The sequence below is a fragment of the Trematomus bernacchii genome, unplaced genomic scaffold (genome assembly GCF_902827165.1).
Source record: "Trematomus bernacchii unplaced genomic scaffold, fTreBer1.1, whole genome shotgun sequence".
In the NCBI taxonomy this organism is placed as follows: domain Eukaryota; kingdom Metazoa; phylum Chordata; class Actinopteri; order Perciformes; family Nototheniidae; genus Trematomus; species Trematomus bernacchii.
The window spans coordinates 69632-83910 of NW_022987394.1; the positions used below are offsets into that span (position 1 = coordinate 69632).

The following is a 14279-nucleotide window of genomic DNA, read 5'->3' on the forward strand; positions in this document are numbered from 1 at the left end:
GTGTGGCCACGCAGTCGTGTGTGAACAAGGAGTAGAGGAGAGGGCTGAGCACGTAGCTTTGAGGGGCTCCGGTGTTGAGGATCAGGGTAGAGGATGTGATGTTTCCCACCCGCACTGCCTGGGGTCTGCCCGTCAGGAAGTTCAGGATCCAGTCACAGAGGGCGTTGTTGAGCCCGAGCTCTCTGAGCTTGATGACCAGCTTGGAGGGCACAATGGTATTGAATGCTGAACTGTAATCTATGAACAGCATTCTCACATATGTGTTCCTCTGGTCCAGGTGTGAGAGGGCAGTGTGGAGGGTGAGGGCTATGGTGTCGTCTGTGGACCTGTTTGCTCTGTAGGCAAACTGCAAGGGGACAGGTTTTTATAAAGATGGATCAGGACAAAAAGAGCGGGGTTCTTTGTTCCTGAGACTTTCACTGTCTCTTAACACAGAGGGGACACATAGTAATGTTTAAAAGACCTGTAAAAGTGGATTTTTGCACAATAGGTGACTTTTAAGTAATTTTGATGCTGGTACTTTTTCACTTAGCTTAGAATTTGAAAGCAGGACATTTACTTGTAATTAAATCTCTTGTCAAAATGGTAGCAAATGTCCTCATCACCCTCGTTGTCCACATCCTCGCTATAATTGCCTTCCTCTTCGCCATCCACCTCATTGTCGTCAACCTTATCCACCTCTGGTAAAATCTTAATTGGGAATTTATCTCCATTGCTAATGAATGGAAACATCCTCTCAGTGAAAGTGTGTGTGAAGGTGTGTATGTGTGTGTTAGTGTCAGGATCAGAGAACGACAACTTTCCTCTGCTCCAGTCCAGATTCAATCTCACACTCTCGAGCTTCTTCTGCTGGCGGAGAACAATGTATGGATCTGATGGTGACCCTGTTAAATAATTACCTCCATTTAAACCTATTCTCCATAATCCAGACTCGATTTCTCCCTTCCTCTGGACAGACTCTGCTAACACACCCAGTATCCAGTCGTTGCTGTCTCCAACCTGGACATCCCAGCTGTGAGTCCCTGAGTTAAAGCCCTCAGAGCTCAGGACAAAGCCGTAATTATCAAACCTCTCTGGGTTATCAGGAAGTTCCTGTTCCACTCCTCGTCTCAAACTGGTAAGATCTTCAGACAGGATGAGGTCCGGATGAGCAGTGTTTGGGTCCAGGATGAGAGGAGAGTAGGACACCATGTCCTTCATCTTGCTCCAGATGTTGAAGCTGAGGTTGCCCAGGTGTTTGGCCTGGTCTATCAGAGCTCCTGAGGGCAGCTGTGGATCCTCCAGCAGGGGGCGCTGCAGCCTCTCCACTGCAGCCTTGTAGTTGAGCAGGAAGGAGACGTCTTCAGCTCTCAGCTCCTCCTCTGTGGCTCTGACTGTGAGTGAAAGAGCTGCTATCTCTCTGCTCACAGCCTCCATCTTCTCCTCCACCATCCTCCTCTTCTCCTCCTCTTCCTCCCTCAGTGCAGCCATCCTGGCCTCCTCTTCCTCTTCTAGAAACTGGTGAAGCTTCTTAAACTGCTCCTTAATCTGCGTCTCTGTGCATCGGGCCTGGACCTTCAGGTGTCCTGCTGTTTGATCAAACTCCACTTTAACTTCTTCAAAGAGCTTCAGTTTCTCCTGAAAGGGATGCAGAGATTTTTTAACCTCCTCTTTGAGATCCTTTGCAATTTCCTCAATGGGTCTGAATCTGTGGTTGGTGTGTGTTCTTGAATCTCTGCAGACGAGACACACTGGCTGCTGATGGTCCAGACAGAAGAGTCTGAGTTTCTCAAAGTGCAGACTGCAGTGAGACCCGGCTAAAACTTTCTGATCTCTCTTCACTAAGAACGTCTCACACAGGTTCTTTAACACCAGGTTACGAGGAGGATCACTCCTTGATGACCTCCTCATGCAAACTGGACACTTTTGTGCTTGATTCACATCCCACCAGTTCTTCAAACAGGCTTTACAGAAGCTGTGGCTACATGTCAGGACAACTGGATCTTTAAAGACGTCATGACAGACCGGACAGGAGAGATCCTCCTCTGATATGGACGCCATTGTTTTTGCAAAATGCTGAAAATGAGGCAGGCACAAAGCACAGTTCAAACACTGTAAATCTGGCAGTTTTCTCCCAAGTATTGTTTTCTCTTTAGTAGTAATACACTTACATTCAGTGTGAAGTCTTAGTAGTCCAGTTTTCCCCTCATGAACTGAAGTTTGCAACAAAGGTAAATCTCTCTGTCTTTGTCTCCGAATGACACTGCTGTTAATCCTTGTTTGTCTCAGGTGAGTCATGCAGTGAGTGGAGCATTTTTGTTCAACTGTCACAGACCAGCTTCCTCATTCTCTCATAAAAGCTAACGCCCTACGACTTGTACTTTGAAATGTAATCACAACCTACTTTGTTGGAATCCAGCCAGGTATTTGTTGCATGCCCTTAGGTTAAAGTGCAGTCATGTTCGTACATATTCTGTTAAAAGGCCACATTGCTCTTTTCCCTCTTCCACTGACAAAACCAAACCCTTTATAGAAACATGCCAGATTAACAAGACACCACTAAGTGATCACCTTATTCTTCAACAAAAAACACGAAAGAACAATTCACCGTCCTTTATGCAAGTTACAAGATGAGGTTTTAAAATATTTTAATAAGACTGCATAAGGCTTATTTTCAGCTACTGAAACCATCTGTTCATTAAAGACTGTTAGTCCACATGCTGCTGAAAGGTTTATGCATGAGTATTAACAGCTGAAACATTATAAAATATTTCCTATAAAATATAAAACGCACTAAAGTCCAATGAAGTCACTTCTGCTGCCAGGGTCTGGTCAATTGAGACCCTCTACCTTCAGTGCCACCTTTCTGGCAGCGCAACTGAACACATTGGTTCTTCCCGTAGGTGGCAGGCCTGCAAGACGGTGAGGTGAGGGTGGTGTCCAGGCAATTATTTTGGAAAGTGTCCGGCAGGACTCCGTGGCAAGAAATATCACCACCATACAAAAAAATCCCCAACATCCAAAAAGTTCACTAACATCCGAAAAGGATTACCAAAATCCAAATAGATCCCCAATGTATAAAAAGATCACCAACGTCCAAAAAGATCACCAACGTCCAAAAAGATCACCAACATCTAAAAAGATCACCAACGTCCAAAAAGATCACCAAGATCTAAAAAGATCACCAACATCTAAAAAGAACACCAACATCTAAAAAGATCACCAACGTCCAAAAAGATCACCAACGTCCAAAAAGATCACCAACATCCAAAAAGATCACCAACGTCCAAAAAGATCACCAACGTCCAAAAAGATCACCAACATCTAAAAGGATCACCAACATCTAAAAAGAACACCAACGTCTAAAAAGATCACCAATGTCCAAAAAGATCACCAACGTCCAAAAAGATCACCAACATCCAAAAAGATCACCAACATCTAAAAAGATCACCAACATCTAAAAAGATCACCAACATCTAAAAAGATCACCAACGTCCAAAAAGATCACCAACATCCAAAAAGATCACCAACATCCAAAAAGATCACCAACATCCAAAAAGAACACCAACATCTAAAAAGATCACCAACATCTAAAAAGATCACCAACATTCAAACAAAAAGAGGTGTGTTCTACTAGTGTAATAATAATACAATGCTATATTTATATATTTACTTTCCAATATGCATAATAAACACACAACGTCTAATTGCAGCAAACTGCACTAACACTTCATTGCACACAAATTTAGTACAAAGAAACAAGCCCTTAATCACACCGTGTAATGAAAATAATATATCTTTTTAGTATTTAAACCTCTGTTAATTGTTCATTTGACTCGGAGACATGCTAAATATGTGTTAAAATAGTTTTTTCAGTATTTCCGTGTAATAATCAGTCCCACTTATCTCCTCCTATAAAGCATGAAAATACATTTGATTACTCATCTTGAACTCCGAGATGGTTACATAACTTTATCAACACAACCCTTCATGTAAATAAGTCAACATTTACCCTGTGGCTGTCAAATGGATTTGGCAGCTTTAGTTAATTTGCAGAATCAGATTAGTGATACAAAATATAACAAAGAAATGTGATATAACTATAATTATGCCAATAAAGACAAACAAAAAGTCATAAAAATAAGCTTGAGGCAACTTTAAATCGTTGCATACATTAATGCATCACTAACTATAAATCAGTGTATCATAAGATTCTGATTTGGGCAATTCTGTATGTAAGGCAAGGCAAGGCAAGGCAAGTTTATTTATATAGCACCTTTCAACACAAGGCAATTCAAGGTGCTTTACAAAAATGAAAGACATTCAGAAAAAGGCATTTAAAAACAGTCATTAAAAAGCAAAGATAATAAAATAAACATTAAAAGAAAAAATACAGTGCAGTTTAAGATATGAATAGTTCACACAGAAGTTCCACTTTACTGATGCCTTTCTTTAAGGTTTCTCCGAACATGAGCTGTGTACGCTTGTATGGCACATATGTCCCGAGCAGCATACACAGAGAAAATCAGCCAGGACAAAGTCCCCAGTCACTGATTCCCTGGGGTTACTAGCCCCAAATGTTCATTAACCTGTTAAGCCCGAGAGACCCCGGTACCGGGGCACTGCCGCAACATCTTGCAGGAAACAGTGTCTGAGGGCATGTTCATTTAATAAACTATGAATGTTTTATATCCATGTAACGGGAAGAAACTCATCTAACTGATCTTTTTTTTTTTTTTCAAAAGAAAACCCACAATACTAACACTGAGCCTCTGAATTAGCAACGAGTGAAAAATGCTAACAGATTACTGCACCGAAAATCACTCACAAAACCTTATTATTTATCATTTCTCTACATCCATGACATCGTGAGGTGACACAGAATCGATGGGTACCCTCATTATCACTGAATTATACGGATTTGCGACGTTATAAACAAAAACAGACATCAAAACAGGTGACGCTAGGTAGCTAAAAATGCTCACAAGGTTACCTTGGCTCTGTAGTCTCTCCAAAGTGGTCTTCAATGGCATTAAAACGATAAAAAACGCTGCTGAAGTTAATCCATAGGTTCATCCAATGTGTCTGTGTCCCTTTGAAATGATTTCTGATAATCCATGATCAATAAAACGGATAATCCATGCTATTCCGTTTCTAGATGTCAGAGCTAGAATGTAGCTTCACTCTAATGCAAAATTACATGCGCAAAGCCCCCACCTTTTTGTTTCACAATGAGTGTGTGTGGGGGACTCCCCCTTCAATTCTATTGGCTCTAACGGTCAGAAAGAGGTGTCAACCATCAAAATCGACCAATGGGTTCCAGAGATATGAAAAAAAAAAACATTTACACCCAAATCACCTCAGAGGTGGAGTGTTTTTGGCTAAACCTCTCTAAAAAGGTCAAATGTTACTTGTTTTGCATCAATCTTGATACAGGGTACTTATTATATGTTGTATTTTGGATTCCTAAAGCTTTTAGTCTATGTAAAATCTGAATTTTCTTTAAAATAAAAAAAATCTATATTGATTTTGACTTTTCTACATCCAACTCACAGGTTTATCATTACTTTGAGAAAAAAGATTATTTATTTAACCCTTTTAGAAGGGAAGATATGGTCATTTGTTCTGGGAATGTCATTTTCGAGCCTGAGACCTGAAAAACAGGCTCAGGGCTTAACAGGTTAACCAAAAACGAAACACAACTGCTCAGTTTCATTTAAAAGCAGCGGCAAAAAGATAAGTCTTCAGCCTGGATTTAAAAGTAGTCAGAGTTGCAGCGGACCTGCAGGTTTCTGGGAGTTTGTTCCAGATATTTGGAGCATAATAACTGAACGCTGCTTCTCCATGTTTAGTTGTGACTCTGGGGACAGAAAGCTGACCAGTCCCTGAAGACCTGAGATATCTGGATGGTTCATAATTTAGCAGTAGGTCAGACATGTATTTTGGGCCTAAATCATTCAATGCTTTATAAACCAGCAACAATATTTTGAAATCTATTCTTTGACACACAGGAAGACAGTGTAAGGACTTCAGAACAGGAGTGATGTGATCCACTTTCTTAGTGTTAGTGAGGACTTGAGCAGCAGCGTTCTGAATCAGCTGCAGCTTTCTAATAGATTTTTTAGTGAGACCTGTGAAAACACCATTTCAGTAGTCCAGTCTACTGAAGATAAAAGCATGGACAAGTTTTTCCAAATCCTGCTGTGACATTAGTCTTTTAATCCTAGATATGTTCTTTAGGCGATAGTAGGCTGATTTAGTAATTGTTTTAATGTGACTGTTGAAACTCAGGTCAGAGTCCATGACTACACCTAGATTTCTGGCTTTATCTGTTGTTTTGAACATTGCAGACTGAAGCTCAGCGCTAACTTTTATACGTTCTGCCTTGGCTCCAAAAACCATTACCTCAGTTTGATCTTTGTTTAATTGGAGAAAGTTCTGACACATCCAGTCATTGATTTGTTCAATGCACTTACTCAGTGTTTGAATTGGAGCATAGTCTCCTGGTGTAATGGTTATGTAAATGTGGGTGTCATCCGCATAGCTATGGCAACTTATTTTGTTGTTTTTCATTATCTGAGCCAGTGGTAGCATGTAGATGTTAAAGAGAAGAGGCCCCAATATGGAGCCTCGAGGAACCCCACAGCTTCCTCATTCTGTCATAAAAGTGAGAATGAGGAAGCTTTTGACGGTGCGCTACTAGCATGGGGCCCCAGTAAGGGGGTTTCCCGACATGTCATTGCAGTGTTTTATACATGGCAAGAAATTAAAGGGGGTTTCATGTTGTCGTTGCTGTGGACCACTTTCATCGACCTTCTTTGGGGGCCCCTTCTGGTCCGGGGCCCCAAGCAGTTGCCTGCCTTGCCTGTTGGCAAGCGGTGCCCCTGGCCCTACGACTTGTACTTTGAAATGTAATCACAACCTACCTTCTTTTAATCCAGCCAGGTATTTCTTGCATGCCCTTAGGTTAAAGTGCAGTCATGTTCGTACATATTCTGTTAAAAGGCCACATTGCTCTTTTCCCTCTTCCACTGAAAGAACCAAACCCTTTATAGAAACATGCCAGATTAAAAAGACACCACTAACACTAAGTGATCACCTTATTCTTCAACAAAAAACACAAAAGAACAATTCACCGTCCTTTATGTAAGTTACAAGATGAGGTTTTAAGATCTTTTAATAACACTGCATAAGGCTTATTTTCAGCTACTGAAACCATCTGTCCATTAACCTGTTAAGCCCTGAGCCTGTTTTTCAGGTCTCAGGCTCGAAAATGACATTCCCAGAACAAATGACCATATCTTCCCTTCTAAAAGGGTTAAATTAATAATCTTTTTTCTGAAAGTAATGATAAACCTGTGAGTTGGATGTAGAAAAGTCAGAATCAATATAGATGTTTTTTATTTTAAAGAAAATTCAGATTTTACATAGTAAAAAACTGTAAATTATAGTGTCCGTCCAAATATTATTTTTTACTTATAGTGAAAACCACCCTTGGATGATGGGTTAGTAGACTAAAAGCTTTAGGAATCCAAAGTACAACATATAATAAGTACCCTGTATCAAGATTGATGCAAAACAAGTGACATTTGACATTTTTAGAGAGATTTAGCAAAAAGAAACCACTTCTGGGGTCATTTGGGTGGATTTTCCATATCTCTGGCCCCCCTTGCTCGATTTTGATGGTTGACACCTCTTTCTGACCGTTAGAGCCAATAGAATCGAAGGGGGAGTCCCCCACACACACACGTTGTGAAGAGAAAAGGTGGGGGCTTCGCGCATGTAATTTTGCATCAGAGTGGACCTATCTCTAGCTTTGACATCTGGAAACGGAAAAGCAGTTTTAATGCTTATTGATTATCAGAAATCATTTCAAAAGGACACAGACACATTAGATTAACCTATGGATTAACTTCAGCAGTGTTTTTATCGTTTTAATGCCATTGAAGACCACTTTGAAGAGACTACAGAGCCAAGGTAAAAATGTTAGCATTTTTAGCTACCTAGCGTCACCTGTTTTGATGTCCGTTTTTGCTTATAACGTCTTATAATTCAGTGGTAATGTCGGTGTCAATCGATTCTGTGTCACCTCACGATGTGAATCGATGTGTTGGATGTGGTGAAAAGATAAATAATAAGGTTTTGTGAGTGATTTTCGGTGCAGTAAGGTGTTAGCATTTTTCGCTCGTTGCTAATTCAGAGGCTCAGTGTTAGCATTGTGGGTTTTCTTTTGAAAAAAAAAAAAAATGATCAGTTAGATGAGTTTCTTCCCGTTACATGGATATAAAACATTCATAGTTTTATTAAATGAACATGCCCTCAGACACTGTTTCCTGCAAGATGTTGAGGCAGTGCCCCGGTACCGGGGTCTCTCGGGCTTAACAGGTTAAAGACTGTTAGTCCACATGCTGCTGAAAGGTTTATGCATGAGTATTAACAGCTGAAACATTATAAAACATTCCCTATAAAATATAAAACGCACTAAAGTCCAATGAAGTCACTTCTGCTGCCAGTGTCTGGTCTGTTGAGACCCTCTACCTTCAGTGCCACCTTTCTTGCAGCGCAACTGACCACATTGCTTCTTCCCGTAGATGGCAGGCCTGCAAGATGGGGTAGTGAGGGTGGTGTCCAGGCAATTATTTTGGAAAGTGTCCAGCAGGACTCCGTGGCAAGAAAAATCCCTAAACATCTAAAAAAAGTCCCCAACATCCAAAACGTTCACTAACATCCTAAAAAGATTACCAACATCCAAAGAGATCCCCAATGTATAAAAAGATCACCATCATCTAAAAAGATCGCCAACATCCAAAAAGATCACCAATGTCCAAAAAGTTCACCAACATCCAAAAAGATCACCAATGTCCAAAAATATCACAATATCATATTTGTCAACTCAGATTTGTATTTACTAGGGCTGTCAGTCGATTAAAAATATTTAATCGCGATTAATCGCATGATTGTCCATAGTTAATCGCGATTAATCGCAAATTAATCGCACATTTTTTATCTGTTCTAAATGTACCTTAGAGGGATATTTTTCAAGTTTTTAATACTCTTATCAACATATGAGTGGACAAATATGCTTTATATGTTTGTTTATTATCATTTGAACAATGACAAATATTCTCATGAATATTAAACACAACAACCTCTGAACATTACAAATATTCGCCTCAATGTGTGTGTGTGTGTGTGTGTGTGTGTGTGTGTGTGTGTGTGTGTGTGTGTGTGTGTGTGTGGTGTGTGTGGTGTGTGTGGTGTGTGTGTGTGTGTGTGTGTGTGTGTGTGTGTGTGGTGTGTGTGTGTGTGTGTGTGTGTGTGTGTGTGAATGTGGAGAGACTGTGATGGATCGTTGGAGCTATGTGCAGCTCAAGGCATATATGCTCGAACGAGCTGCCTGGACGCTGCAATCATGTTGCGCGCACTATCCGTGCTGAATGTGCTGACTTTTCGTACAATGTCCCACTGTCTGGCTACCTGCATAAAGTCAAGTGCTCGGCGCAGTTGTCGGCGAAATGTCGCTCCTCTGTTTTCATTGAAACAGCTCCTTATATCCGTTAGCGCAGCTAGCTAGCACCAGATGCTAACAACAACAACAACAACACGTAAGGTGTGCCTCGCTCGCCCCACACATACTCACACCCTCCCGGTCCTCCCGATGGCCAGTCCGGGCCTGCCGGTGAGCGTGGAAGTGTGGTCTGCCACAAGCGGGCGGCAGGAGCGGGGCTGTCAGCATCAGCTTGTAGATGGTATTTTAAACTCGATGCGCTCTGAAACTACGGGGCGGCCGAGGACAAAAAATACACATAAAATAATAGTGGCGTTAATTTTTTGCGTTAGCGCGTTATTAACGCGTTAACTTGACAGCCCTAGTATTTACCAATAGAAACAAAGTTGTTTCTTTCCTTTAAGTAGGATTCAAACCAATTTAGAACTGTTGATGAAAGTCCCACCCAGTTTTCCAGTCGGTCTAGTAATATGTTGTGGTCAACAGTGTCAAACGCAGCACTGAGATCTAATAATACTAACACTGAAGTTCTGCCACTGTCTGTGTTTAAGTGGATGTCATTGAGGACCTTTACAAGAGCAGTCTCAGTGCTGTGGTTTGGATGAAATCCTGACTGGAACACATCCAAACAGTTATTTAAATGCAAGAAATTACTCAACTGTTGAAAAACAACTTTTTCAATGATTTTACCTAAAAATGGGAGGTTTGATATGGGCCTGTAATTGTTCATTACTGAAGCATCTAGATTATTCTTTTTTAAGAGCGGTTTAACCTGTTAAGCCCGAGAGACCCCGGTACCGGGGCCTTCCCGCAACATCTTGCAGGAAACAGTGTCTGAGGGCATGTTCATTTAATAAACTATAAATGTTTTATATCCATGTAACGGGAAGAAACTCATCTAACTGATCAATTTTATTTATTTTTCAACAAAAAAAAACACAATGCTAACGCTGAGCCTCTGAATTAGCAACGAGCGAAAAATGCTAACAGATTTACTGCACCGAAACTCACTCATGAAACCTTATTATTTATCCATTCTGCACATCCAACCCATCGAGCTGATCGTGAGATGACACAGAATCGATGGGAACATACATTATCACTCTATGATACGAACTCGCGACTTTATAAACAAAAACAGACATCAAAACATGTGGCGCTAGGTAGCTAAAAACGCTAACATGGCTTACCTGTGTCGTAGTCTGGTCAAAAGTGGTCTTCAATGGCATTAAAACGATAAAAACGCTGCTGAAGTTAATCCATAGGTTAATCCAATGTGTCTGTGTCCCTTTGAAATTATTTCTGATAATCCATAAGCAATAAACCTGCTTTTCCGTTGCCAGATGTCAGAGCTAGAGATAGGTTCGCTCTGATGCAAAACTGCATGCACAAAGCCCGCACCTTTTTTTTTTACCATGTGTGTGTGTGGGGAAATTCCCCTTCGATTCTATTGGCTCTAACGGTCAGAAAGAGATTTCATTCGTCAAAATCGACAAAGGGGGGCCAGAGATATGGAAAATCCACCCAAATGGTTGGTAGAAGTGGTTTATTTTTGCTAAATCTCTCTATAAAGGTCAGATTTCACTTGTTTTGCATCAATCTTGATACAGGGTACTTATTATATGTTGTACTTTGGATTCCTAAAGCTTTTAGTCTACTAACCCATCATCCAAGGGTAGTTTTCACTATAAGTAAAAAATAATTTTTGGACGGACACTACAATTTACAGTTTTTTTACTATGTTCAATCTGAATTTTCTTTAAAATAAAAAACATCTATATTGATTCTGACTTTTCTACATCCAACTCACAGGTTTATCATTACTTTGAGAAAAAAGATTATTAATTTAACCCTTTTAGAAGGGAAGATATGGTCATTTGTTCTGGGAATGTCATTTTCGAGCCTGAGACCTGAAAAACAGGCTCAGGGCTTAACAGGTTAATGACTGCAGTTTTCAGGGCCTGTGGAAAAACACCAGAGTGAAGAGACTCGTTTACTATATGAAGTAGATCTGAGGCCATGCAATGAAAAACATTTTTGAAAAATCCTGTTGGAATAATATCAAGGCAGCAGGAGGAGGATTTCAGAAGTTGAATAATGTCCTCTAGGTTTTTATCATTAATCTGATGGAATTGTGTCATGGTGTTTGAATTGATTTTAAGTGGATACAGAGGCACTGACTGCTTGTCTGATTTTCTGAATTTTGTCAGTGAAGAAGGAGGCAAAGTCATTGCAGGCCCTGGTGGATAGAAATTCAGAGGCTACTGACACTGGGGGGGTTTGTTAGTCTGTCGATGGTTGTTTTTGTTTTTGGCAATGATGTCAGAGAAGAAAGACTGTCGGGCAATTTTCAATTCCAAATTATAAAGGCCAAGTCTCTCTTTATAGATTTCAAAGTGAACCTGGAGATTTGTTTTTCGCCACCTGCATTCAGCTTTTCGACACTCTCTTTTTTCTGTTTTCACGGTCATGGTCTTTCTCCATTGAGATATTTTCTTGCTAATCACTTCCTTTACCTTAGTTGGAGCAATGGCATCTATAATATTTTTAATTTTTGAATTAAAATGATCTACTAGCTCATTTACTGAGATGTTAGCAGGGGCAAGTGTGGAAGAAATATTCTGAGTAAACATTTCCCTAGTATTTTCAGTTAAATATCGCTTTGTGGTTACCTCTTTCTGAACATTTTGGTGAACAGAAATAGAGCTCTCAAAGAAAACAAAGGAATTATCAGAGAGTTTGAGATCAGAGACCTTTGAGATAATTAAGTCCAGAGTGTGCCCCTTATTGTGCGTGGGCTCCGTCACATGCTGAGTCAGTCCATAGTTATCAAGAACACAAAACAGTTCTTTAGCCCATCTGTCCTGGGGGTTGTCAACATGGATGTTAAAATCACCAACAATGACTAAACGGTCAAAGTCAATACACACTATAGACAGCAGTTCAGTAAAGTCATCAAAAAAAGCTTGCACAGTATTTGGGTGGTCTATAGATATTTAGGAACAGAGCTCGAGAGGAGCATTTCAGCTGAAGGGCCACATATTCAAAAGAAGCAAAGTTCCCATAAGATGTCTTCCTGCATTGAAGGGAATCATTGAACAAAATAGCAACTCCACCTCCTTTCTTATGCATTCTTTCCTGACTCATAAAACTAAAGTTGGGAGGGGTTGATTCGATAAGAACAGCTGCACTGTTGTTTTGTTCAATCCAAGTTTCCGTTAAAAACATAAAATCGAGATTGTGCTCAGTGATAAACTCATTGATTACAAATGTTTTACCTGCCAAAGACCTGACATTTAATAAAGCTAGTTTAAGTTTGTTAAATACACTATCAGTCAGATGTTTTGTGGCAAGCTGTGGCTGACATGGAATCATTTCTTAATTTGATAAACTTTTGAGCGCTTCCTGTTTCTAAGCTGATTCACCGCTCTTAATATATTACCTATCAACACAGATATCGGCAAAGCTACTGGCAGGCAGGGACCCGGCTTGTCCTGGAAAGAGTTGAGAGTGCCATACACCCTTGAGCCTGGACCCCACACATATCAGTTAGAGTTTGCGTTTTGTGCACACACATTCTTATCAGGCTTCGGAGACATGTCTTGAAGGGGGGGGAGGACGTTTTGGTACGGATGATTGTGGTAGGCATGGTGATGGGGGTGATGGTGCGCGTCTATGCTTCAGTGATTGTGGTGGGCGTCGTTGAGGAGGGGCGGGGGTAAAGGACATGCTGCCAACCCTGCGTATCGCCTTCATGCTGCGGTCATTGAACTCCAGGAAGGACTTGGTGTCAACTCCAAGGGGGTAAAGGACATGCTGCCAACCCTGCGTATCTCCTTCATCTGCTCATCAAACTCCAGGGGGGTGGGCGAGGGTGAAAGGGTGAGCGGAGAGTAGAGAGAGCTGGGGTGTGAAGGAAGAGTATCCTCAAAGGTGTTGACAGGGGGTGAATGGCGGTGGACACTCCTCCATTTGTGTCATAGGTCTCCCATAATCAAGACATTCCTCAGGCGGGTGCAGTGATACTTCTTCAAGGTTTTCTGCGCGATGTGTTGTGTCTTTCTCCTGTTTTGATTCCTCTTGCCACTTGTCCTTGGCAGAGGGAACAGATTGATGACGCAGACAGTTGAATATGTTAGAGATATAAACAATTTCACTCCTGACTTGTTCAGGCAAACTCCATTTGCCTTAAAAAGATGTCTGCGGTCCCAGAAAAAGTTAAAATTGTCAATAAAATGGACAGAATGGTCAGTACAGGTAGTTGAAAGCCAGGTGTTCAGTGCAAACAATCTGCTGAATCTCTCCACTCCTCTTCTGACTGGCGGTAGAGGGCCACTGATGAACACCTCCGCATTTAGAGAGCTGACAGTTTCCAACAAACATTTAAAGTCTTTTTTCAGCACTTCTGACTGTTGTTTCACAACATCATTTTTTCCAATATGCAGTACCACATTCTTCACAGTCGGATGATCAGCCCCAATATGCAGGATCTTCTCAGCCAAGTCGGAGACCATATCCTTGGGAAAACAGAGTACTTTGGTTTTGTTCTTACTACACAGACTTTTAACATCTCTTACAACAGAGTCACCCACAATCAGAGTTTCAGGCCCAGTCGTTAGCTTTCCCTCTAGCCTTTTACTTTTGGAGTAGCTATTGGTCCTTACCCTGCTGTGTGAAGAGGACAGGTTATCCAGGTCATCCGAAAGAGATCACCGGTTCTGTGTCAGTGGAGCGTATCTGTTCTGGATTGGCACACTGTGGTTTAGGAGGATTGTTTGTAGTTCTCCCTTTA

At 41.0% G+C, this 14279-nt stretch overlaps 1 protein-coding gene across 1 annotated transcript; it reads right to left on the bottom strand.

Moving 5' to 3' along the window:
* Nucleotides 1–321: 321 nt before the first annotated feature.
* LOC117486562 (tripartite motif-containing protein 35-like) lies at nt 322–2252 on the bottom strand. Its single transcript, XM_034135074.1, has 2 exons — nt 2151–2252; nt 322–2055 (listed from the first exon to the last, which is right to left on the bottom strand). Exon 2 carries the CDS (start codon nt 2038–2040, stop codon nt 556–558), a length of 1485 nt encoding a protein of 494 aa, XP_033990965.1. The 5' UTR covers nt 2041–2055; nt 2151–2252; the 3' UTR covers nt 322–555.
* Between the last annotated feature and the right edge of the window lie 12027 nt (nt 2253–14279).